At 34.7% G+C, this 22596-nt stretch overlaps 4 protein-coding genes across 4 annotated transcripts; all 4 read left to right on the plus strand.

Moving 5' to 3' along the window:
• Nucleotides 1-5191: 5191 nt before the first annotated feature.
• Nucleotides 5192-6139, plus strand: LOC137657433 (uncharacterized). The gene has a single exon (XM_068391769.1). The coding sequence runs from the start codon at nucleotides 5192-5194 to the stop codon at nucleotides 6137-6139; it is 948 nt and encodes a 315-aa protein (XP_068247870.1).
• Nucleotides 6140-6359: 220 nt separating this feature from the next.
• Nucleotides 6360-8193, plus strand: LOC137657434 (uncharacterized). Its single transcript, XM_068391770.1, has 3 exons — nucleotides 6360-6458; nucleotides 6652-6718; nucleotides 6923-8193. Exons 1-3 carry the CDS (start codon nucleotides 6360-6362, stop codon nucleotides 8191-8193), a joined length of 1437 nt encoding a protein of 478 aa, XP_068247871.1.
• Nucleotides 8194-16435: 8242 nt separating this feature from the next.
• Nucleotides 16436-18277, plus strand: LOC137657435 (uncharacterized). Its single transcript, XM_068391771.1, has 2 exons — nucleotides 16436-16796; nucleotides 17001-18277. The coding sequence occupies exons 1-2, from the start codon at nucleotides 16436-16438 to the stop codon at nucleotides 18275-18277; spliced, it is 1638 nt and encodes a 545-aa protein (XP_068247872.1).
• A 1563-nt stretch (nucleotides 18278-19840) lies between these two features.
• LOC137657436 (uncharacterized) lies at nucleotides 19841-22354 on the plus strand. Its single transcript, XM_068391773.1, has one exon. The coding sequence runs from the start codon at nucleotides 19841-19843 to the stop codon at nucleotides 22352-22354; it is 2514 nt and encodes an 837-aa protein (XP_068247874.1).
• Nucleotides 22355-22596: the final 242 nt, after the last annotated feature.

Genomic DNA, 22596 nt, shown 5'->3' on the forward strand with positions numbered 1-22596 from the left:
GTTATTGCAACATCCCGCCACATCACTACACCCGAAACGTGCTCCTAATGCCCTTCTACACTCATTCTTTTTGTGTCCTACTTTCCCACACCTATAACACTTTTCTTCACGGATACAACAATCTGACCTATCTCGCGGCACACTAGTACTCCTATCTCTCCAAACTTGATTCCCTTGCCTAAACCCTTCATTTGTCCGTACATTGATTCCCACATTACTCGTCCTAACACTCCTATCTACTACACTATTAGCTATCCTTATCGGCCCCATCGTAACAGCATCTCTAAAATTATAAAATTCTGGCCCACTTTCCTCCATTCTAGTTATCACATGCACATATGTACTTTCTTTCATACATCTATCTAACTTGTAATCCTCAACTATCTATAAAATATCATCCTATGTTAACATATCCTTCGTCCACCTCATTTTCTCCTTCCTTCTCAAATTAACAAACTTGGCAACATTCTCAGGTACAGTACCCAAAAACTTTATTAATTACTTATTCTCAGTTATGCCTTCATCCCCGTACATGAATACATTGATATTGCTTCTCCTACATTCATCTGTGCTTCAATAAAATCATTCTTAGGCTTATACCTAACACTCCCTTTCATACGTGTTACCTGTTCAATTAGTCTCTTTTTTTACACTTCCATATTGAACACTCCCTACACTCATTTTCACACCATACATCGTCAACAAGCCCCCTGTCAAATATTCTCCTAACTCCCTTGCCCAAACTCTTTTACTATCACCATACTTAGCCTGACAGAACCTATCATATTCCCTAAAAAGTCATATACATCTCTTCTACTATGCTCATTAAACCTCTCAAACCTAGGTACCTCTCGCATAAACACTGTCTTACATACTTCCTCACCTTCATTCTCACTACTATCTTCACTGCCTAATCCCTTCTTGTTTCCTTTTTCTCCATTAGAATATAATGAATCATATTAAACACTTGAATTCATATCCTTACCCATTCCATTCTTACCTCTTTTCTTACTTACCACTTCCACCCCTTCATGTGGAAAATGAAAATGAATTTCATTTTTTATTTGCATATTAATTAAATACTTCCATTACTTAGGTGTGAAAATGAAAATTGCTTTATATTTATTTAATTTGCCAAATACACAATTCGTGATCTCTGTTATTTTAGAGGAATCTAAACTGAGCTTGTTGTCACAGTTACTTACAATCTAGTTAGCTAGTAAACTACTGAGATCACCAATTGAGTGTTTACAATAAAGAAAACAGAAGTCTGTTCCAGTTTTTTTGTTCTGGTAGATCAGTTCAACGTGAGGCAGAGTGGAGAGAGGTTTGTCGATCCATCATTATATATATCCGGCCGATCAACGATCCTATGGTTTTATCCGGAAATTATCTTCGCTCTGGATTTGGATTTATTTAACCTCATGAACTCAAAGTAATATATAAGTGCGACATCGATGGGGCTCATGGAGACGGCAACCTGGTATTATTCCGTATATCGGAAGTTTGAACCCCTGAGACTACCACACCACCTCGTCCATTAAAGTGCAGCTTTATTCCTGCCGGACTGATATAAGATGTGAGTTACTTGGTGATTATGCACGCTCAGTATACTTTAATTTATAACGGTTAACAATTCCATTCATGAATTGTGGCAGCCAGCGTGTCTGCTATTAATATTTCATATAATTTGACCTTGAACATTTTAAATTATACTGTATTTGGTGTATTTTATCAACTTTAAACGCAATTTTTACTGTTTCACCTTTAATATAAATTCGAGTAGATTATCGTGCTTGGCTTGTTATTTGTCAAGTTGTTTTCTTTATGTAGCTCGAATTTTCTTAAGGGTAATTTTTTTGCGTTGGGTTAGATGCTGTTTTATATCCTTTTACAGTGTATGTTTTCATAAATTTCAGGTCAGTGTTGAATAAAGGGATATATGGTGAAGAGAATATTACTGCATACGACCATTTGATAATTTGAGTGGTTGAATATTCTGGAGGACTTCGGAACGGCAACTCAGCTTACTGCTTTCCATTATTTAACTATGTAAACGATCAGATATATTGTTAAATATAGTCATTTTAGAACTATATATTTCATTATATCCCAGAAGTTTATTCAAATGGCATCCCCGGGTGGGCACGCTGGAAAGCTGCTGTTGCCGTTTCCGTGGCCTCATTCGGTGTCGTAACTTGCTAATTGAATTATTTTTCTTATTACGAATTGTTTGGTGAATTATTGGTATTTCATTTAAGGTGGTAATAATTTTTCATTTTACTGTGCGTTGTTTTGGTGTTTAGTTTTATTGCTTGTTTGGCAATTTCTTAATGCATTCGATTATTTATGTGCGATATTGTTAGTTATTACCAGCCGTGCTGTGATTTTTTTAGCATTCGTGATTTTTTGAAAGTATATATTTGTAACACTTATTTCTTTGTGAGCAGTATCTGTGTTTTGTGCCAAAATGTCTCATAAACTTAAATATCACATTAGTTCACGAGGGAATTTTAGAGGACTAGTGAATATTATTTTTAATGACCTTTCAAGTTTGTCTGGTAAATCGGAAGATGGAAGAAAGATTCTTGAAATCAAATTAAACAGAGTTAAAGATGAACTTTCCAGATTGGATGTTATCATTAGAGATTTGAAATGGGAAGATATTGCTTCAGACGAAGCCAAAGCTGTTGCTGAAAACAAAAGGGAAATTAATGAAAGTAGTTCTTATGACGGCAAAATAAATCGGTGTTTATATCATTTAACTAGAGTTTCTGTATCACAATCGCCATGTTGTAATAGTGGTAGGCTTAAAAGTCCTGAGGCTCCTTTGCCTACTTTCTTTAGCCAAGATGGTGAAGATTTAACAAAGTTTTTAAGTCAGTTTGAAGATGTTGTATAGCGGTAAAATTATTCAGACTTTGACAAGTTTTTGCTATTAAAACAGCAGATTTCCGGTAGAGCGTCACATTTGATTAATTCATTGGATAGTGTACAACAGTCTTATACTATTGCAAAAGATTTACTCTTACAAGCACTTGCGTCTCCTTCAGTTCGTAAGTTTAATGTATTGCAGCGTATGACAGAGTTGAAGTTGGATTTTTCATCTGATCCATTTGAGTATATTGGTAATATTAATTCTATACAAGACTCTATTAAAAGTTTGAGTATCTCTGTTGATGACGTAGTACAGTATTTTTCATGGAAGGGACTAAACAAAAAATTTCAAGATCAGCTTGTGCAAATTACAAATGAAACTAACCCTTCTTTGGATCAGGTAATGAGTAAGTTCTTTGAGGCGAGTGAGAGATATATGGAAGTACAGAAACGAGTTGATTATAGATCCAAACACAGACCATGTCCCTCTAATTCAGCTGTTGGTTTAGCAGCCAAAGTAGATTGTCAATCAACCCCCACCACAAGTTTAGCATCTAACGTAAAGTTACGGAAAGATAATGCTAATGCATTCAAACACTGTTCTCTTTGTGATAATGGTGACCATCCAGTTCATAAATGTAGTAAATATCCGGACCCTAAATCAAAGCTCGATAGGCTGAAGAAACTTAAAGCTTGTATAAAATGTGCTCGGTTGGATCACTCTTCAGATAAGTGCGATTTCTATTTTGCCAGACGTTGTTTTTGTGGTTCTTTTCATTTCACGTTTTTGTGTGTGAGTAATATAAGGAAAGAACACACAAATGATAGTAATGGTTTGGCAAAGAAGGGTAAAGATAAGCCTCCATAGTCAGATAAGGTAGAAGTAAAAGATAAGAGTTCGAGTATAACTTTTGCTGAAGCCTCAAGGGATGTTATGATGGTAAATGATTGTAGTCTTGCAATTCTACCCACCTTTTCTTATGACCTTCTTAATGGAAATCGCATCCGTTGTTTGCGAGATGGGGGATGTCAATCAAATTTCATAACGGAAGAGTGTGCTGTTAGGGAAAATTTACCAATTGTTAAATCAAATATTACGTTAAGAGTAAATGGATTTAATTCTTCCCGATTGTACAATGCGTGTTCTTATAAAGTGTCTATGATGATTGGGGACAGATTATGTGAATTGGAGGCTATGAGTGTACCATCCATTAAAACATGTTTAAAACTACCTGGTTTGACATCTGTTGTTCAGGGTTTTATTGAAAAGGGCTATACTGTGGCTGATAAATATCTGTTGAATGGAAAGGATGAAATTATGGACGTAGATTTCATTTTAGGGTCGAATTCTGCATATTGCCTAAAGGAAAATACTGTTCATTTTGGTGAATTAGAGGGTAATATACCTTCTGTGTACTCGGTAACTCCGTTGGGTATTATGCTCATAGGAAATCTGGATCAAATGAGTCATAATTTGATACATTTGAAGAATTGTCAGGACACAGTTGCCTGTATTTCATGCTCTAATATTTTATCTATACTATGTGAAGAAGTTAAGGACATGGGTAATGTCTTCAATGCTTCCCTGACAAACAATTATACAGAAGTTGGAGCTAATTTTGTGGTACTTGATCATAATGGAGAAATTATAGACTCTGAATTTGAGAGAGCCAGCAAAGAAGTTCTCGACAACTTATGTTCGAAAACATTGAATTTTGATGATGTCAATATTCCAGAAGATTATGTCGAGAACAATGATAAAATTGTTGACTATGTTCTCAGTAACACAACTCGGAATGCTGACGGCAGACTAGTTATGGCCTTAATTTGGAATGATAAGGTAAAACATTTATTGGGCAAAAATCGCCATTTGGCAACTCAAATTTTGAAGTCTAATCTAAAGAAATTCACCATAAAGATTCCGGATTACTTAAATATGATGGATCAATATTTCAAAGAACAACAGGAGTTAGGCATCATAGAAAGAATAGAGAATTTGGAACAGTTTTTGTTGGAGAATCCTTGTCACAGTTTCATGGGTCACCTGGGAGTTTTCAAGCTTGAGAGAGAGACTACAAAATGTCGGGTGGTCTTTTTGTCTAACCTTAGATAAAGAGATCCCTCTCAGAAAGTTACACTGAGTCACAATCAAGCCATGTTGAGTGGACCTTGCATCAATCAAAAGATAACCACTGCTCTTTTGAACTTACGCTTTGATACTAAATTGCTATGTTTTGATGTAAAGAAAGCTTTTCTAAATATTTGCTTGACCCCTTTGGATTCAAACAAGCTGCTGTTTTTGTGGTTCAAAAATATGGCTCGGAAAGATTATACTCTTGTTGGATATAGAAATTTGAGATTGCCCTTTGGCTTAGTTTGCTCACCTTGTTTGCTTTTGCTTGGTCTGTACAAAATCCTTATGATTGATACTGATATGGATTCTAAAGAAATTAAGGAACTTAAGAGACACATCTACTCCCTAATCTATATGGATAATGGTAGCATTACCTCCAATACTAAAGAAGAACTTCAGTGGGCATTTGATAATCTTAAAAACATATTTGAACCTTATAAATTTTTTCTGCAGCAGTTTGTCACTAACGATAAGGAACTACAGGATAAAATTGATGAAAATGAATCTAAGAAAACCTCAACAGAAGTTAAGCTTTTGGGAATGGTATGGAATCGTTTAGATGATACTTTAAGAACCCGACATTTGCAGTTGGATATCGGAGCAGATAATAAGAGGAAAGTATTAAAATCCATTGCTGCACACTATGATGTGTTTGGATTTACAGGACCAATTCTAAATAGAGCTAGATTGTTTTTGCACAAGTTGCAGTGTGATGGCTCATTTGATTGGGATATGAAACTTGATGCTAGCCTTTTGAGGGAATGGAAAAACATTTGTAGACAAGTCAATGCATCTCCTGAAATAAAGATTCAAAGGTTTGTGGGAAGAAGGAATAGTCAGTATAGATTGGTAGCCTTTACTGATAGCAGTAAAGATATATATGGTACTACTGTTTATATTCAAGAGATTGATTCTTTGGAAGTTAGTTTTGTACTTGCCAGAAACAGAATTGTCAACAAAGTACTTTCAGCTAAGGGAATTCTTTCATTAGAATTTCAGTCTATTGTATTGGGCTCGGAAGTATTAATTGACCTTTATAAAGATCTGGTAGGCCCTGCTTGTGTTACGCCATTAGATATAGTAGAATTGAAGCTATATTCTGAGTCTAGTTTCTCTTGCTTGGATTAATTCTCATGTTCATAAGCTTGAGAAGCAAAGTAAAAATAGTATATTAATTCTTAATCGGTTGGAACACATAAGCAGACTTTGTGAAATTCATCCTATTATTTATGGATTTGTTTCAGGTATTGAAAACCCAGCTGATCAAATTACCAGACCTGTTTCATATAGAACTCTTATAAAGTCCAATTATTTTTCAGGACCTAAATTTTTAAAAGTGTGTTCTAATATGGATATGCAGATCAGCAGAGATGATATTTTGAATATTCAGGTTCCAAATCCTTTGGCAAAACCTGACCTTTCAGCCCTGGAAGTACACAACTATCAGGTGATGCATGGCACGTCTATAGCTAAAGTTAATGAGCATTTAATATCGCCACAGAAATATTCTGATTTCTACAAACTGGTTTCCGTGCATAGATTAGTTTTAAAGTTTGTTCACATTCTAAAAGGTAGAATGTATAAAAGGGATAAGGTTAAATACGCTCATATGAAAGTAACCTCAACAAATTTGTACACAGGCTATTACTCAAATCCTGAAAGTTGACCAAGACATTCACTTTGCAGATGTGAAAAAGTATTTTTCAAGTAAGTGCAAGAATGTTGGGAAGATCCCCAACCTAGTTAATCAACTTAATGTTTATCCTGATAGGACTGGTTTATTGAGAGTTAGGAGTAAATATTCTCGTTGGAAGTGTGATGAAAGTATTCGTTATCCCATATTGTTGTCAAAGCACAGTGAGTTTGTGAGATTGATAATTTTAAGTTTACATTGTGCATTATCCCATTCAGGTTGCTATGTAATTTTAACCGAATTAAGAAAGCAGTATTGTGTACCGCACTACTTCTCTTTTGTAAAACGTGTATTGAAGGAGTGTATTACTTGTAGCAAGGTGAAACAGAGAACTATTAAACTTATTCAATCACCATACAGAGAATTTAGACTGGAACCCCCTAACATTCCATTTAAATATATTTTTATTGATCACTTGGGATATTTTCAGGTAAAATATCAACAGAAGAAAATTAAGGTCTGCATTTTGTGCATCACTTGTTTATGGTCGAGAGCAATAAATTTGAAGATATGTTTTGATCTTAGTACTGTAGAATTCTTGAGAGCCTTCCAGATCCATACTTATGAATATGGCATTCCTGAATTGTGCTTATCAGATTTAGGTTCATCATTGGTAGCTGGAGCAAATATAATGACTGATTTCTTGAGGGATTCTGATACTCAAGCATATTTTGGAGAAAATAATGTGAAGTCTACCACATTTGAACAATATTTCAAGGGTTGTCATCCTTTGGGAGGTTTAGTTGAAGTTTGTGTTAAAATGGTGAAGCAACTAATTCATGGCTCTATTAAAAATTACGTGTTGGAATACAGAGATTTTGAGTTCATTGTTGCTCAAACAATTTATCAAGTCAATCGTAGACCTGTTGCATTTGTTGAAGGATTGAGAGATGAAAGTAATGACTTTATTCCAGACCCGATAACTCCTGAAAGACTTATCTATGGTTATGATAGGATCTCTCTTAATCTTATCCCCTCTTTGCAGCCAGACCCAGAAATGGATTCTGAATGGATTGCAAATAAGGAGCCACTATTGCACATTAAAGAGAGCTATAATAAATTGAAAAATGTACGAAAGGCTCTGACTGAAACCTATAATAAGGAATTTTTGGCTCATTTAATGAAGCAAGCGGTCAACGTTAAGAGTAGATACAAACCTGTTACGCATAAACCACTTCATCCAGGTGATATTGTATTGATAAAAGAAAATTGTAAACCCTTTAATTATCCAATGGCGGTGGTGAAGGAGACAGTAATAAACACTATTGGGGAGACAACTAATGCAATTTTATTGAAAGGTAGAACTCGCGAATTAGTAAAGCGTCATGTAAGCTCTTTGATTCCAATTTTAAGTGTAAATGAAATGCATGTAAATTCTGATCAGTCTGGGATATCTGTTATTACTGATGACTCTTTTCAGATTGTAAATAAGGTGCGACGGAAAGCTGCCATGGAAAGTGAAAGCAGAACTAAAAATATGCTTAACTAGCGTGACATATATGTTACGTAAAACATATGTTCAGTTAACTTACACCACACGTTTACATGTTGAAACTTGTTTCATGAGAGGTCCTGTGTGTGAGAGTTAATACATGTATCTACTTGCATACAAGTTTTTACAGGAATAGAAGTTCATTCAAGGGAGTGACACCGTTCTGTGCAGAAGTGCTGGTTTTGCTCCGGTGTGAAAATGAGTTCAGGCAAAAAGTGAGTATTATTTTGCCATTTTCATTAGATATATTGTATTGTTTTTTGATAAAATACTTGAAATATGGCTATAGAGAAATTTCTGTGCTAATAATGAATATCTAAGATTTATAATATTGGCAGCAGTGCATTTTATATTTTCTGTGACATATATGTTACGCTAGGATGATACAGGGACATTTATGCCTTTTTCTATTTTACTGTATGTAAACTGAGAGTAATATCTTTCTAGTGATATAAAACATTCTATGGCTTCATTTTCTTTCTTTTACTTTACTTTACTACACTAGTTATTTCAACTCATTAATAAGTTACTTTGTTAAATTTAATCCAGAGATAACACGTTTTTATTATTTTTTCAGGTCTCTGACTGTCAATGAAATACTAGCAGAGTTAGAGAAAGAAGATATTGCTGCAGATGTTTTTATTGAGCGTGCTGATGATGGTCTGACTGACGAAGATTCTGCTGATGAAGATCAAGGTGGTCTAATTGATAATCTCTCTGGTAAACAATTAGATGCTGCAGGTGAAGCAGCTCTTCCAAATGGAGTTCGGCTTGGAAATTTAGGAGAGGACTTGGAGAACTATGATGACTCTAGTTATTGCTTCAAAACTCCAAAGTGGACTAGAAAGGCAACATTTTCTTCAAAACCAATTTTTCCTGAGGCAAATTACAGTCAATACCGGAACTTATCACCATGTGAATTATTCGAATTGTTTTTTGATGAGGAAGTTTTCAGATTGATAATAGAACAGCCAGCTCTTTATGCTCGTTACAAGGGAGAAATTTCCTTCTCAACAAATGAAAAAGAACTAAAGGTTTTCCTTGGCATATTACTTTTATCTGGCATTGTTCCAGTTCCATCACGGAGACTTTACTGGAAGAATTCTCCAGTGACTAGAAATGAGGCAGTGTATTCTGCAATGAGAAGGAACAGATTTGATAAAATAATGCAGTTCATACATTTAGCATATAATACTAATCTTGATGATTCAGATAAATATGCTAAACTCCATCCCCTGATAAGGCTACTTTCCACTCGATTTTTGTCTCATTTTTAACCAGAGCAGCATCTATCTCATGAGGCAATGGTTGAATATTTTGGCCGCCATGGATGCAAGCAGTGTATTCGAAACAAACCAATACGCTTTGGTTATAAAGTTTGGTGCCTGAATACTGATGCAGGCTATTTAGTAAGCTTTGACTTATACCAAGGTAAAACATATGAAGGTAATTCATATGAGGAGAAAGCGTTTGGCAAACGTGGAGCCACTGTTCAGAAAAATATAAAGTCATTGCCAGATGATAAAATACAACTCCCATACAGCTATTACTTTGATAACCTTTTTACCTCTTTTCCTCTTCTCCAACACCTGAGTGAGCAAAACTATACTGCTACGGGAACAATAAGAGACAATAGGCTGAAAAAATGCCCTTTGAAAGCAGTTTCTGAGATGAAAAAAGAAAAAAGGGGAACATCAGACTTCATCATAGATAAGGCAAATAACATTTCATTATGCAGATGGATGGATAATTCGGTTGTCACCATTGCATCAACTGCTCATGGAAGGGAACCCCTTAGTAAGGTGAAAAGATACTCTCAAAAAGAGAAAAAAAATATTGAAGTTGACTGCCCATTAGTTATTCGAGAATACAATAACCACATGGGTGGAACTGACCGTCAAGACCAGAATGTGAATAATTATAGAGTATCTATTAGGGGGTAAGAAGTGGTGGTGGTGTATTTTTACCTGGTTATTAGATGTATCAGTGCAAAATGCTTGGATTCTTCATAAAAAGTCAGGTGGATGTTTACCTCAGCTAGATTTCAAAGAACAGATTGCTGAAAGCTATCTGAAGAGATATGGGATCCCTCCTAAAGGGCCTGGGAGACCTTCCCAGGGGGAAACAGGTTGTAAGAGAGTTCTTGGTGACATTCGTTTTGATGGAATAGAACACTACCTGATAGAGACCCCAAACAAGAAAAGACGTAGATGTGCTGGAAATCTGTGTAGCAAATCTCCTTCCAGTCAGTGTAATAAGTGTGATGTAGGTCTGTGTTTGTCTTGCAATTTAGCATTTCACACAAAATAGACTTCAATGATGTGCCACATGATGTATCAGTTGCAATGAAAAGTTGATTATTTTATGTTAGCATTTTGAACTGGCAATTTAATCTTTGTTTTGATTCTAAGTGCAAGATTTAATACAATGACTATTTCTTTTGGCTTGTTTTTTTATTGTAATTTTCAAATTCCATTCATTTGGTGGTTGTGACTACGGTAGTTCATGTATGAAAACAGTAGACTTCTTTTGTATTTAGTTATGTCACTTATATAACAGCAAACAATAAACCTTTCAAAATAGAACAGAATTTTTCATATTTCCCCCAAATGTACTCGTTACTGCCTAGCGTGACATATATGTCACACTCCATTATTCATTGTACAATGAATGCAGCTGAAAAAAATTATGTATTCTACTGATTTTGGATCCTTATGAACTAGATTTAGTGTAAAAATTTGAAATCCAAAGAAAAAAAAATTTGGGAAGAAATGGGTTAATGAATAATTCAGTTCTGTGGAAATGTATATTTTGTATATATTTGGCTGGGTATTGCAGTAAAAATTTCTTTACATTTTTGTGCTTAATTTTTGTAATCGTTCAATAACGTTGTTTTATTGAACCCTTCCCCTGGAGTGTGGAAAATGAAAAGGAATTTCATTTTTTATTTGCATATTAATTAAATACTTCCATTACTTAGGTGTGAAAATGAAAATTGCTTTATATTTATTTAATTTGCCAAATACACAATTCGTGATCTCTGTTATTTTAGAGGAATCTAAACTGAGCTTGTTGTCACAGTTACTTACAATCTAGTTAGCTAGTAAACTACCGAGATCACCAATTGAGTGTTTACATTAAAGAAAACAGAAGTTTGTTCCAGTTCTTTTGTTCTGGTAGATCAGTTCAACGTGAGGCAGAGTGGAGAGAGGTTTGTCGATCCATCATTATATATATCCGGCCGATCGACGATCCTCTGGTTTTATCCGGAAATTATCTTCGCTCTGGATTTGGATTTATTTAACCTCATGAACTCAAAGTAATATACAAGTGCGACATCGATGGGGCTCATGGAGACGGCAACCTGGTATTATTCCGTATATCGGAAGTTTGAACCCCTGAGACTACCACACCACCTCGTCCATTAAAGTGCAGCTTTATTCCTGCCGGGCTGATATAAGATGTGAGTAACTTGGTGATTATGCACGCTCAGTATACTTTAATTTATAACGGTTAAAAATTCCATTCATGAATTGTGGCAGCCAGCGTGTCTGCTATTAATATTTAATATAATTTGACCTTGAATATTTTAAATTATACTGTATTTGGTGTATTTTATCAACTTTAAACGCAATTTTTACTGTTTCACCTTTAATATAAATTAGAGTAGATTATCGTGCTTGGCTTGTTATTTGTCAAGTTGTTTTCTTTATATAGCTCGAATTTTCTTAAGGGTAATTTTTTTGCGTTGTGTTAGATGCTGTTTTATATCCTTTTACAGTGTATGTTTTCATAAATTTCAGGTCAGTGTTGAATAAAGGGATATATGGTGAAAAGAATATTACTGCATACGACCATTTGATAATTTGAGTGGTTGAATATTCTGGAGGACTTCGGAACGGCAACTCAGCTTACTGCTTTCCATTATTTAACTATGTAAACGATCAGATATATTGTTAAATATAGTCATTTTAGAACTATATATTTTATTATATCCCAGAAGTTTATTCAAATGGCGCCCCGGGTGGGCACGCTGGAAAGCTGCTGTTGCCGTTTCCGTGGCCTCATTCGGTGTCGTAACTTGCTAATTGAATTATTTTTCTTATTACGAATTGTTTGGTGAATTATTGGTATTTCATTTAAGGTGGTAATAATTTTTCATTTTACTGTGCGTTGTTTTGGTGTTTAGTTTTATTGCTTGTTTGGCAATTTCTTAATGCATTCGATTATTTACGTGCGATATTGTTAGTTATTACCGGCCGTGCTGTGATTTTTTTAGCATTCGTGATTTTTTGAAAGTATATATTTGTAACACTTATTTCTTTGTGAGCAGTATCTGTGTTTTGTGCCAAAATGTCTCATAAACTTAAATATCACATTAGTTCACGAGGGAATTTTAGAGAACTAGTGAATATTATTTTTAATGACCTTTCAAGTTTGTCTGGTAAATCGGAAGATGGAAGAAAGATTCTTGAAATAAAATTAAACAGAGTTAAAGATGAACTTTCCAGATTGGATGTTATCATTAGAGATTTGAAATGGGAAGATATTGCTTCAGACGAAGCCAAAGCTGTTGCTGAAAACAAAAGGGAAATTAATGAGAGTAGTTCTTATGACGACAAAATAAATCGGTGTTTATATCATTTAACTAGAGTTTCTGTATCACAATCGCCATGTTGTAATAGTGGTAGGCTTAAAAGTCCTGAGGCTCCTTTGCCTACTTTCTGTAGCCAAGATGGTGAAGATTTAACAAAGTTTTTAAGTTAGTTTAAAGATGTTGTACAGCGGTATAATTATTCAGACTTTGACAAGTTTTTGCTATAAAAAAACAGCAGATTTCCGGTAGAGCGTCACATTTGACTAATTCATTGGATAGTGTACAACAGTCTTATACTATTGCAAAGGATTTACTCTCACAAGCACTTGCGTCTCCTTCAGTTCGTAAGTTTAATGTATTGCAGCGTATGACAGAGTTGAAGTTGGATTTTTCATCTGATCCATTTGAGTATATTGGTAATATTAATTCTATACAAGACTCTATTAAAAGTTTGAGTATCTCTGTTGATGACGTAGTACAGTATTTTTCATGGAAGGGACTAAACAAAAAATTTCAAGATCAGCTTGTGCAAATTACAAATGAAACTAACCCTTCTTTGGATCAGATAATGAGTAAGTTCTTTGAGGCGAGTGAGAGATATATGGAAGTACAGAAAAGAGTTGATTATAGATCCAAACACAGACCATGTCCCTCTAATTCAGCTGTTGGTTTAGCAGCCAAAGTAGATTGTCAATCAACCCCCACCACAAGTTTAGCATCTAACGTAAAGTTACGGAAAGATAATGCTAATGTATTCAAACATTGTTCTCTTTGTGATAATGGTGACTATCCAGTTCATAAATGTAGTAAATATCCGGACCCTAAATCAAAGCTCGATAGGCTGAAGAGACTTAAAGCTTGTATAAAATGTGCTCGGTTGGATCACTCTTCAGATAAGTGCAATTTCTATTTTGCCTGACGTTGTTTTTGTGGTTCTTTTCATTTCACTTTTTTGTGTGAGAGTAATATAAGGAAAGAACACACAAATGATAGTAATGGCTTGGAAAAGAAGGGTAAAGATAAGCCTCCAAAGTCAGATAAGGTAGAAGTAAAAGATAAGAGTTAGAGTATAACTTTTGCTGAAGCTTCAAGGGATGTTATGATGGTAAATGATTGTAGTCTTGCAATTCTACCCACCTTTTCTTGTGACCTTCTTAATGGAAATCGCATCCGTTGTTTGCGAGATGGGGGATGTCAATCAAATTTCATAACGGAAGAGTGTGCTGTTAGGGAAAATTTACCAATTGTTAAATCAAATATTACGTTAAGAGTAAATGGATTTAATTCTTCTCGATTGTACAATGCGTGTTCTTATAAAGTGTCTATGATGATTGGGGACAGATTATGTGAATTGGAGGCTATGAGTGTACCATCCATTAAAACATGTTTAAAACTACCTTGTTTGACATCTGTTGTTCAGAGTTCTATTGAAAAGGGCTATACTGTGGCTGATAAATATGTTGAATGGAAAGGATGAAATTATGGACGTAGATTTCATTTTAGGGTCGAATTCTGCATATTGCCTAAAGGGAAATACTGTTCATTTTGGTGACTTAGAGGGTAATATACCTTCTGTGTACTCGGTAACTCCGTTGGGTATTATGCTCATAGGAAATCTGGATCAAATGAGTCATAATTTGATACATTTGAAGAATTGTCAGGACACAGTTGCCTGTATTTCATGCTCTAATATTTTATCTATACTATGTGAAGAAGTTAAGGACATGGGTAATGTCTTCAATGCTTCCCTGACAAACAATTATACAGAAGTTGGAGCTAATTTTGTGGTACTTGATCATAATGGAGAAATTATAGACTCTGAATTTGAGAGAGCCAGCAAAGAAGTTCTCGACAACTTATGTTCGAAAACATTGAATTTTGATGATGTCAATATTCCAGAAGATTATGTCGAGAACAATGATAAAATTGTTGACTATGTTCTCAGTAACACAACTCGGAATGCTGACGGCAGACTAGTTATGCCCTTAATTTGGAATAATAAGGTAAAACATTTATTGGGCAAAAATCGCCATTTGGCAACTCAAATTTTGAAGTCTAATCTAAAGAAAATTCACCATAAAGAATACGGATTACTTAAATATGATGGATCAATATTTCAAAGAACAACAGGAGTTAGGCATCATAGAAAGAATAGAGAATTTGGAACAGTTTTTGTTGGAGAATCCTTGTCACAGTTTCATGGGTCACCTGGGAGTTTTCAAGCTTGAGAGACTACAAAATGTCGGGTGGTCTTTTTGTCTAACCTTAGATAAAGAGATCCCTCTCAGAAAGTTACACTGAGTCACAATCAAGCCATGTTGAGTGGACCTTGCATCAATCAAAAGATAACCACTGCTCTTTTGAACTTACGCTTTGATACTAAATTGCTATGTTTTGATGTAAAGAAAGCCTTTCTAAATATTTGCTTGACCCCTTTGGATTCAAACAAGCTGCTGTTTTTGTGGTTCAAAAATATGGCTCGGAAAGATTATACTCTTGTTGGATATAGAAATTTGAGATTGCCCTTTGGCTTAGTTTGCTCACCTTGTTTGCTTTTGCTTGGTCTGTACAAAATCCTTATGATTGATACTGATATGGATTCTAAAGAAATTAAGGAACTTAAGAGACACATCTACTCCCTAATCTATATGGATAATGGTAGCATTACCTCCAATACTAAAGAAGAACATCAGTGGGCATTTGATAATCTTAAAAACATATTTGAACCTTATAAATTTTTTCTGCAGCAGTTTGTCACTAACGATAAGGAACTACAGGATAAAATTTATGAAAATGAATCTAAGAAAACCTCAACAGAAGTTAAGCTTTTGGGAATGGTATGGAATCGTTTAGATGATACTTTAAGAACCCGACATTTGCAGTTGGATATCGGAGCAGATAATAAGAGGAAAGTATTAAAATCCATTGCTGCAAACTATGATGTGTTTGGATTTACAGGACCAATTCTAAATAGAGCTAGATTGTTTTTGCACAAGTTGCAGTGTGATGGCTCATTTGATTGGGATATGAAACTTGATGCTAGCCTTTTGAGGGAATGGAAAAACATTTGTAGACAAGTCAATGCATCTCCTGAAATAAAGATTCAAAGGTCTGTGGGAAGAAGGAATAGTCAGTATAGATTGGTAGCCTTTACTGATAGCAGTAAAGATATATATGGTACTACTGTTTATATTCAAGAGATTGATTCTTTGGAAGTTAGTTTTGTACTTGCCAAAAACAGAATTGTCAACAAAGCGCTTTCAGCTAAGGGAATTCCTTCATTAGAATTTCAGTCTATTGTATTGGGCTCGGAAGTATTAATTGACCTTTATAAAGATCTGGTAGGCCCTGCTTGTGTTATGCCATTAGATATAGTAGAATTGAAGCTATATTTTGACAGTCTAGTTTCTCTTGCTTGGATTAATTCTCATGTTCATAAGCTTGAGAAGCAAAGTAAAAAAAGTATATTAATTCTTAATCGGTTGGAACACATAAGCAGACTTTGTGAAATTCATCCTATTATTTATGGATTTGTTTCAGGTATTGAAAACACAGCTGATCAAATTACCAGACCTGTTTCATATAGAACTCTTATAAAGTCCAATTATTTTTCAGGACCTAAATTTTTAAGTGTGTTCTAATATGGATATGCAGATCAGCAGAGATGATATTTTGAATATTCAGGTTCCAAATCCTTTGGCAAAACCTGACCTTTCAGCCCTGGAAGCACAAAACTATCAGGTAATGCATGACACGTCTATAGCTAAAGTTAATGAGCATTTAATATCTCCACAGAAATATCCTGATTTCTACAAACTGGTTTCCGTGCATAGATTAGTTTTAAAGTTTGTTCACATTCTAAAAGGTAGACTATATAAAAGGGATAAGGTTAAATACGCTCATATGAAAGTAACCTCAACAAATTTGTACACAGAGGCTATTACTCAAATCCTGAGAGTTGACAAAGACATTCACTTTGCAGATGTGAAAAAGTATTTTTCAAGTAAGTGCAAGAATGTTGGGAATATCCCCAACCTAGTTAAATAACTTAATGTTTATCCTGATAGGACTGGTTTATTGAGAGTTAGGAGTAAATTTTCTCGTTGGAAGTGTGATGAAAGTATTCGTTATCCCATATTGTTGTCAAAGCACAGTGAGCTTGTGAGATTGATAATTTTAAGTTTACATTGTGCATTATCCCATTCAGGTTGCTATGTAATTTTAACCGAATTAAGAAAGCAGTATTGTGTACCGCACTACTTCTCTGTTGTAAAACGTGTATTGAAGGAGTGTATTACTTGTCGCAAGGTGAAACAGAGAACTATTAAACTTAATCAATCACCATACAGAGAATTTAGACTGGAACCCCCTAACATTCCATTTAAATATATTTTTATTGATCACTTGGGATACTTTCAGGTGAAATATCAACAGAAGAAAATTAAGGTCTGCATTTTGTGCATCACTTGTTTATGGTCGAGAGCAATAAATTTGAAGATATGTTTTGATCTTAGTACTGTAGAATTCTTGAGAGCCTTCCAGATCCATACTTATGAATATGGCATTCCTGAATTGTGCTTATCAGATTTAGGTTCATCATTGGTAGCTGGAGCAAATATAATGACTGATTTCTTGAGGGATTCTGATACTCAAGCATATTTTGGAGAAAATAATGTGAAGTCTACCACATTTGAACAATATTTCAAGGGTTGTCATCCTTTGGGAGGTTTAGTTGAAGTTTGTGTTAAAATGGTGAAGCAACTAATTCATGGCTCTATTAAAAATTACGTGTTGGAATACAGAGATTTTGAGTTCATTGTTGCTCAAACAATTTATCAAGTCAATCGTAGACCTGTTGCATTTGTTGAAGGATTGAGAGATGAAAGTAATGACTTTATTCCAGACCCGATAACTCCTGAAAGACTTATCTATGGTTATGATAGGATCTCTCTTAATCTTATCCCCTCTTTGCAGCCAGACCCAGAAATGGATTCTGAATGGATTGCAAATAAGGAGCCACTATTGCACATTAAAGAGAGCTATAATAAATTGAAAAATGTACGAAAGGCTCTGACTGAAACCTATAATAAGGAATTTTTGGCTCATTTAATGAAGCAAGCGGTCAACGTTAAGAGTAGATACAAACCTGTTACGCATAAACCACTTCATCAAGGTGATATTGTATTGATAAAAGAAGAAAATTGTAAACCCTTTAATTATCCAATGGCGGTGGTGAAGGATACAGTAATAAACACTATTGGGGAGACAACTAATGCAATTTTATTGAAAGGTAGAACTCGCGAATTAGTAAAGCGTCATGTAAGCTCTTTGATTCCAATTTTAAGTGTAAATGAAATACATGTAAATTCTGATCAGTCTGGGATATCTGTTATTACTGATGACTCTTTTCAGATTGTAAATAAGGTGCGACGGAAAGCCGCCATGGAAAGTGAAAGCAGAACTAAAAATATGCTTAATGAATAATTTAGTTCTGTGGAAATGTATATTTTGTATATATTTGGCTGGGTATTGCAGTAACAATTTCTTTACATTTTTGTGCTTAATTTTTGTAATCTTTCAATAACGTTGTTTTATTGAACCCTTCCCCTGGAGTGTGGAAAATGAAAAGGAATTTCATTTTTTATTTGCATATTAATTAAATACTTCCATTACTTAGGTGTGAAAATGAAAATTGCTTTATATTTATTTAATTTGCCAAATACACAATTCGTGATCTGTTATTTTAGAGGAATCCAAACTGAGCTTGTTGTCACAGTTACTTACAATCTAGTTAGCTAGTAACTACCGAGATCACCAATTGAGTGTTTAAATTAAAGAAAACAGAAGTCTGTTCCAGTTCTTTTGTTCTGGTAGATCAGTTCAACGTGAGGCAGAGTGGAGAGAGGTTTGTCGATCCATCATTATATATATCCGGCCGATCGACGATCCTCTGGTTTTATCCGGAAATTATCTTCGCTCTGGATTTGGATTTATTTAACCTCATGAACTCAAAGTAATATATAAGTGCGACATCGATGGGGCTCATGGAGACGGCAACCTGGTATTATTCCGTATATCGGAAGTTTGAACCCCTGAGACTACCACACCACCTCGTCCATTAAAGTGCAGCTTTATTCCTACCGGGCTGATATAAGATGTGAGTAACTTGGTGATTATGCACGCTCAGTATACTTTTATTTATAACGGTTAAAAATTCCATTCATGAATTGTGGCAGCCAGCGTGTCTGCTATTAATATTTAATATAATTTGACCTTGAATATTTTAAATTATACTGTATTTGGTGTATTTTATCAACTTTAAACGCAATTTTTACTGTTTCACCTTTAATATAAATTCGAGTTGATTATCGTGCTTGGCTTGTTATTTGTCAAGTTGTTTTCTTTATATAGCTCGAACTTTCTTAAGGGTAATTTTTTGGCGTTGGGTTAGATGCTGTTTTATATCCTTTTACAGTGTATGTTTTCCTAAATTTCAGGTCAGTGTTGAATAAAGGGATATATGGTGAAGAGAATATTACTGCATACGACCATTTGATAATTTGATTGGTTGAATAATCTGGAGGACTTCGGAACGGCAACTCAGCTTACTGCTTTTCATTATTTAACTATGTAAACGATCAGATATATTGTTAAATATAGTCATTTTAGAACTATATATTTTATTATATCCCAGAAGTTTATTCAAATGGCGCCCCGGGTGGGCACGCTGGAAAGCTGCTGTTGCCGTTTCCGTGGCCTCATTCGGTGTCGTAACTTGCTAATTGAATTATTTTTCTTATTACGAATTGTTTGGTGAATTATTGGTATTTCATTTAAGGTGGTAATAATTTTTCATTTCACTGTGCATTGTTTTGGTGTTTAGTTTTATTACTTGTTTGGCAATTTCTTAATGCATTCGATTATTTACGTGCGATATTGTTAGTTATTACCGGCCGTGCTGTGATTTGTTTAGCATTCGTGAATTTTTGAAAGTATATATTTGTAACACTTATTTCTTTGTGAGCAGTATCTGTGTTTTGTGCCAAAATGTCTCATAAACTTAAATATCACATTAGTTCACGAGGGAATTTTAGAGAACTAGTGAATATTATTTTTAATGACCTTTCAAGTTTGTCTGGTAAATCGGAAGATGAAAGAAAGATTCTTGAAATCAAATTAAACAGAGTTAAAGATGAACTTTCCAGATTGGATGTTATCATTAGAGATTTGAAATGGGAAGATATTGCTTCGGACGAAGCCAAAGCTGTTGCTGAGAACAAAAGGGAAATTAATGAGAGTAGTTCTTATGACGACAAAATAAATCGGTGTTTATATAATTTAACTAGAGTTTCTGTATCACAATCGCCATGTTGTAATAGTGGTAGGCTTAAAAGTCCTGAGGCTCCTTTGCCTACTTTCTTTAGCCAAGATTGTGAAGATTTAACAAAGTTTTTAAGTCAGTTTGAAGATGTTGTACAGCGGTATAATTATTCAGACTTTGACAAGTTTTTGCTATTAAAACCGCAGATTTCCGAAAGAGCGTCACATTTGATTAATTCATTGGATAGTGTACAACAGTCTTATACTATTGCAAAGGATTTACTCTTACAAGCACTTGCGTCTCCTTCAGTTCGTAAGTTTAATGTATTGCAGCGTATGACAGAGTTGAAGTTGGATTTTTCATCTGATCCATTTGAGTATATTGGTAATATTAATTCTATACAAGACTCTATTAAAAGTTTGAGTATCTCTGTTGATGACGTAGTACAGTATTTTTCATGGAAGGGACTAAACAAAAAATTTCAAGATCAGCTTGTGCAAATTACAAATGAAACTAACCCTTCTTTGGATCAGATAAAGAGTAAGTTCTTTGCGGAGAGTGAGAGATATATGGAATTACAGAAACGAGTTGATTATAGATCCAAACACAGACCATGTCCCTCTAATTCAGCTGTTGGTTTAGCAGCCAAAGTAGATTGTCAATCAACCCCCACCACAAGTTTAGCATCTAACGTAAAGTTACGGAAAGATAATGCTAATGTATTCAAACATTCTCTTTGTGATAATGGTGACCATCCAGTTCATAAATGTAGTGAATATCCGGACCCTAAATCAAAGCTCGATAGGCTGAAGAAACTTAAAGCTTGTATAAAATGTGCTCGGTTGGATCACTCTTCAGATAAGTGCAATTTCTATTTTGCCAGACGTTGTTTTTGTGGTTCTTTTCATTTCACGTTTTTGTGTGTGAGTAATATAAGGAAAGAACACACAAATGATAGTAATGGTTTGGCAAAGAAGGGTAAAGATAAGCCTCCAAAGTCAGATAAGGTAGAAGTAAAAGATGGTTCGAGTATAACTTTTGCTGAAGCCTCAAAGGATGTTATGATGGTAAATTATTGTAGTCTTGCAATTCTACCCACCTTTTCTTGTGACCTTCTTAATGGAAATCGCATCCGTTGTTTGCGAGATGGGGGATGTCAATCAAATTTCATAACGGAAGAGTGTGCTGTTAGGGAAAATTTACCAATTGTTAAATCAAATATTACGTTAAGAGTAAATGGATTTAATTCTTCCCGATTGTACAATGCGTGTTCTTATAAAGTGTCTATGATGATTGGGGACAGATTATGTGAATTGGAGGCTATGAGTGTACCATCCATTAAAACATGTTTAAAACTACCTGGTTTGACATCTGTTGTTCAGGGTTTTATTGAAAAGGGCTATATTGTGGCTGATAAATATCTGTTGAATGGAAAGGATGAAATTATGGACGTAGATTTCATTTTAGGGTCGAATTCTGCATATTGCCTAAAGGAAAATACTGTTCATTTTGGTGAATTAGTGGATAATATACCTTCTGTGTACTCGGTAACTCCGTTGGGTATTATGCTCATAGGAAATCTGGATCAAATGAGTCATAATTTGATACATTTGAAGAATTGTCAGGACACAGTTGCCTGTATTTCATGCTCTAATATTTTATCTATACTATGTGAAGAAGTTAAGGACATGGGTAATGTCTTCAATGCTTCCCTGACAAACAATTATACAAAAGTTGGAGCTAATTTTGTGGTACTTGATCATAATGGAGAAATTATAGACTCTGAATTTGAGAGAGCCAGCAAAGAAGTTCTCGACAACATATGTTCGAAAACATTGAATTTTGATGATGTCAATATTCCAGAAGATTATGTCGAGAACAATGATAAAATTGTTGACTATGTTCTCAGTAACACAACTCGGAATGCTGACGGCAGACTAGTTATGCCCTTAATTTGGAATGATAAGGTAAAACATTTATTGGGCAAAAATCGCCATTTGGCAACTCAAATTTTGAAGTCTAATCTAAAGAAATTCACCATAAAGATTCCGGATTACTTAAATATGATGGATCAATATTTCAAAGAACAACAGGAGTTAGGCATCATAGAAAGAATAGAGAATTTGGAACAGTTTTTGTTGGAGAATCCTTGTCACAGTTTCATGGGTCACCTGGGAGTTTTCAAGCTTGAGAGAGAGACTACAAAATGTCGGGTGGTCTTTTTGTCTAACCTTAGATAAAGAGATCCCTCTCAGAAAGTTACACTGAGTCACAATCAAGCCATGTTGAGTGGACCTTGCATCAATCAAAAGATAACCACTGCTCTTTTGAACTTACGCTTTGATACTAAATTGCTATGTTTTGATGTAAAGAAAGCTTTTCTAAATATTTGCTTGACCCCTTTGGATTCAAACAAGCTGCTGTTTTTGTGGTTCAAAAATATGGCTCGGAAAGATTATACTCTTGTTGGATATAGAAATTT

The sequence above is a fragment of the Palaemon carinicauda genome, chromosome 18 (assembly GCF_036898095.1).
Source record: "Palaemon carinicauda isolate YSFRI2023 chromosome 18, ASM3689809v2, whole genome shotgun sequence".
In the NCBI taxonomy this organism is placed as follows: domain Eukaryota; kingdom Metazoa; phylum Arthropoda; class Malacostraca; order Decapoda; family Palaemonidae; genus Palaemon; species Palaemon carinicauda.

Coding starts and splice junctions, on each gene's coding strand:
- LOC137657433 (XM_068391769.1), top strand. CDS start 5,192: ATGGCTCGGAAAGATTATACTCTTGTTGGATATAGAAATTTGAGATTG.
- LOC137657434 (XM_068391770.1), top strand. CDS start 6,360: ATGGATATGCAGATCAGCAGAGATGATATTTTGAATATTCAGGTTCCA. Junction 6,459..6,651: donor TGGAAGTACACAACTATCAG/GTGATGCATGGC, acceptor ATTTGTACACAG/GCTATTACTCAAATCCTGAA. Junction 6,719..6,922: donor TGTGAAAAAGTATTTTTCAA/GTAAGTGCAAGA, acceptor TATCCCATTCAG/GTTGCTATGTAATTTTAACC.
- LOC137657435 (XM_068391771.1), top strand. CDS start 16,436: ATGGATATGCAGATCAGCAGAGATGATATTTTGAATATTCAGGTTCCA. Junction 16,797..17,000: donor TGTGAAAAAGTATTTTTCAA/GTAAGTGCAAGA, acceptor TATCCCATTCAG/GTTGCTATGTAATTTTAACC.
- LOC137657436 (XM_068391773.1), top strand. CDS start 19,841: ATGTCTCATAAACTTAAATATCACATTAGTTCACGAGGGAATTTTAGA.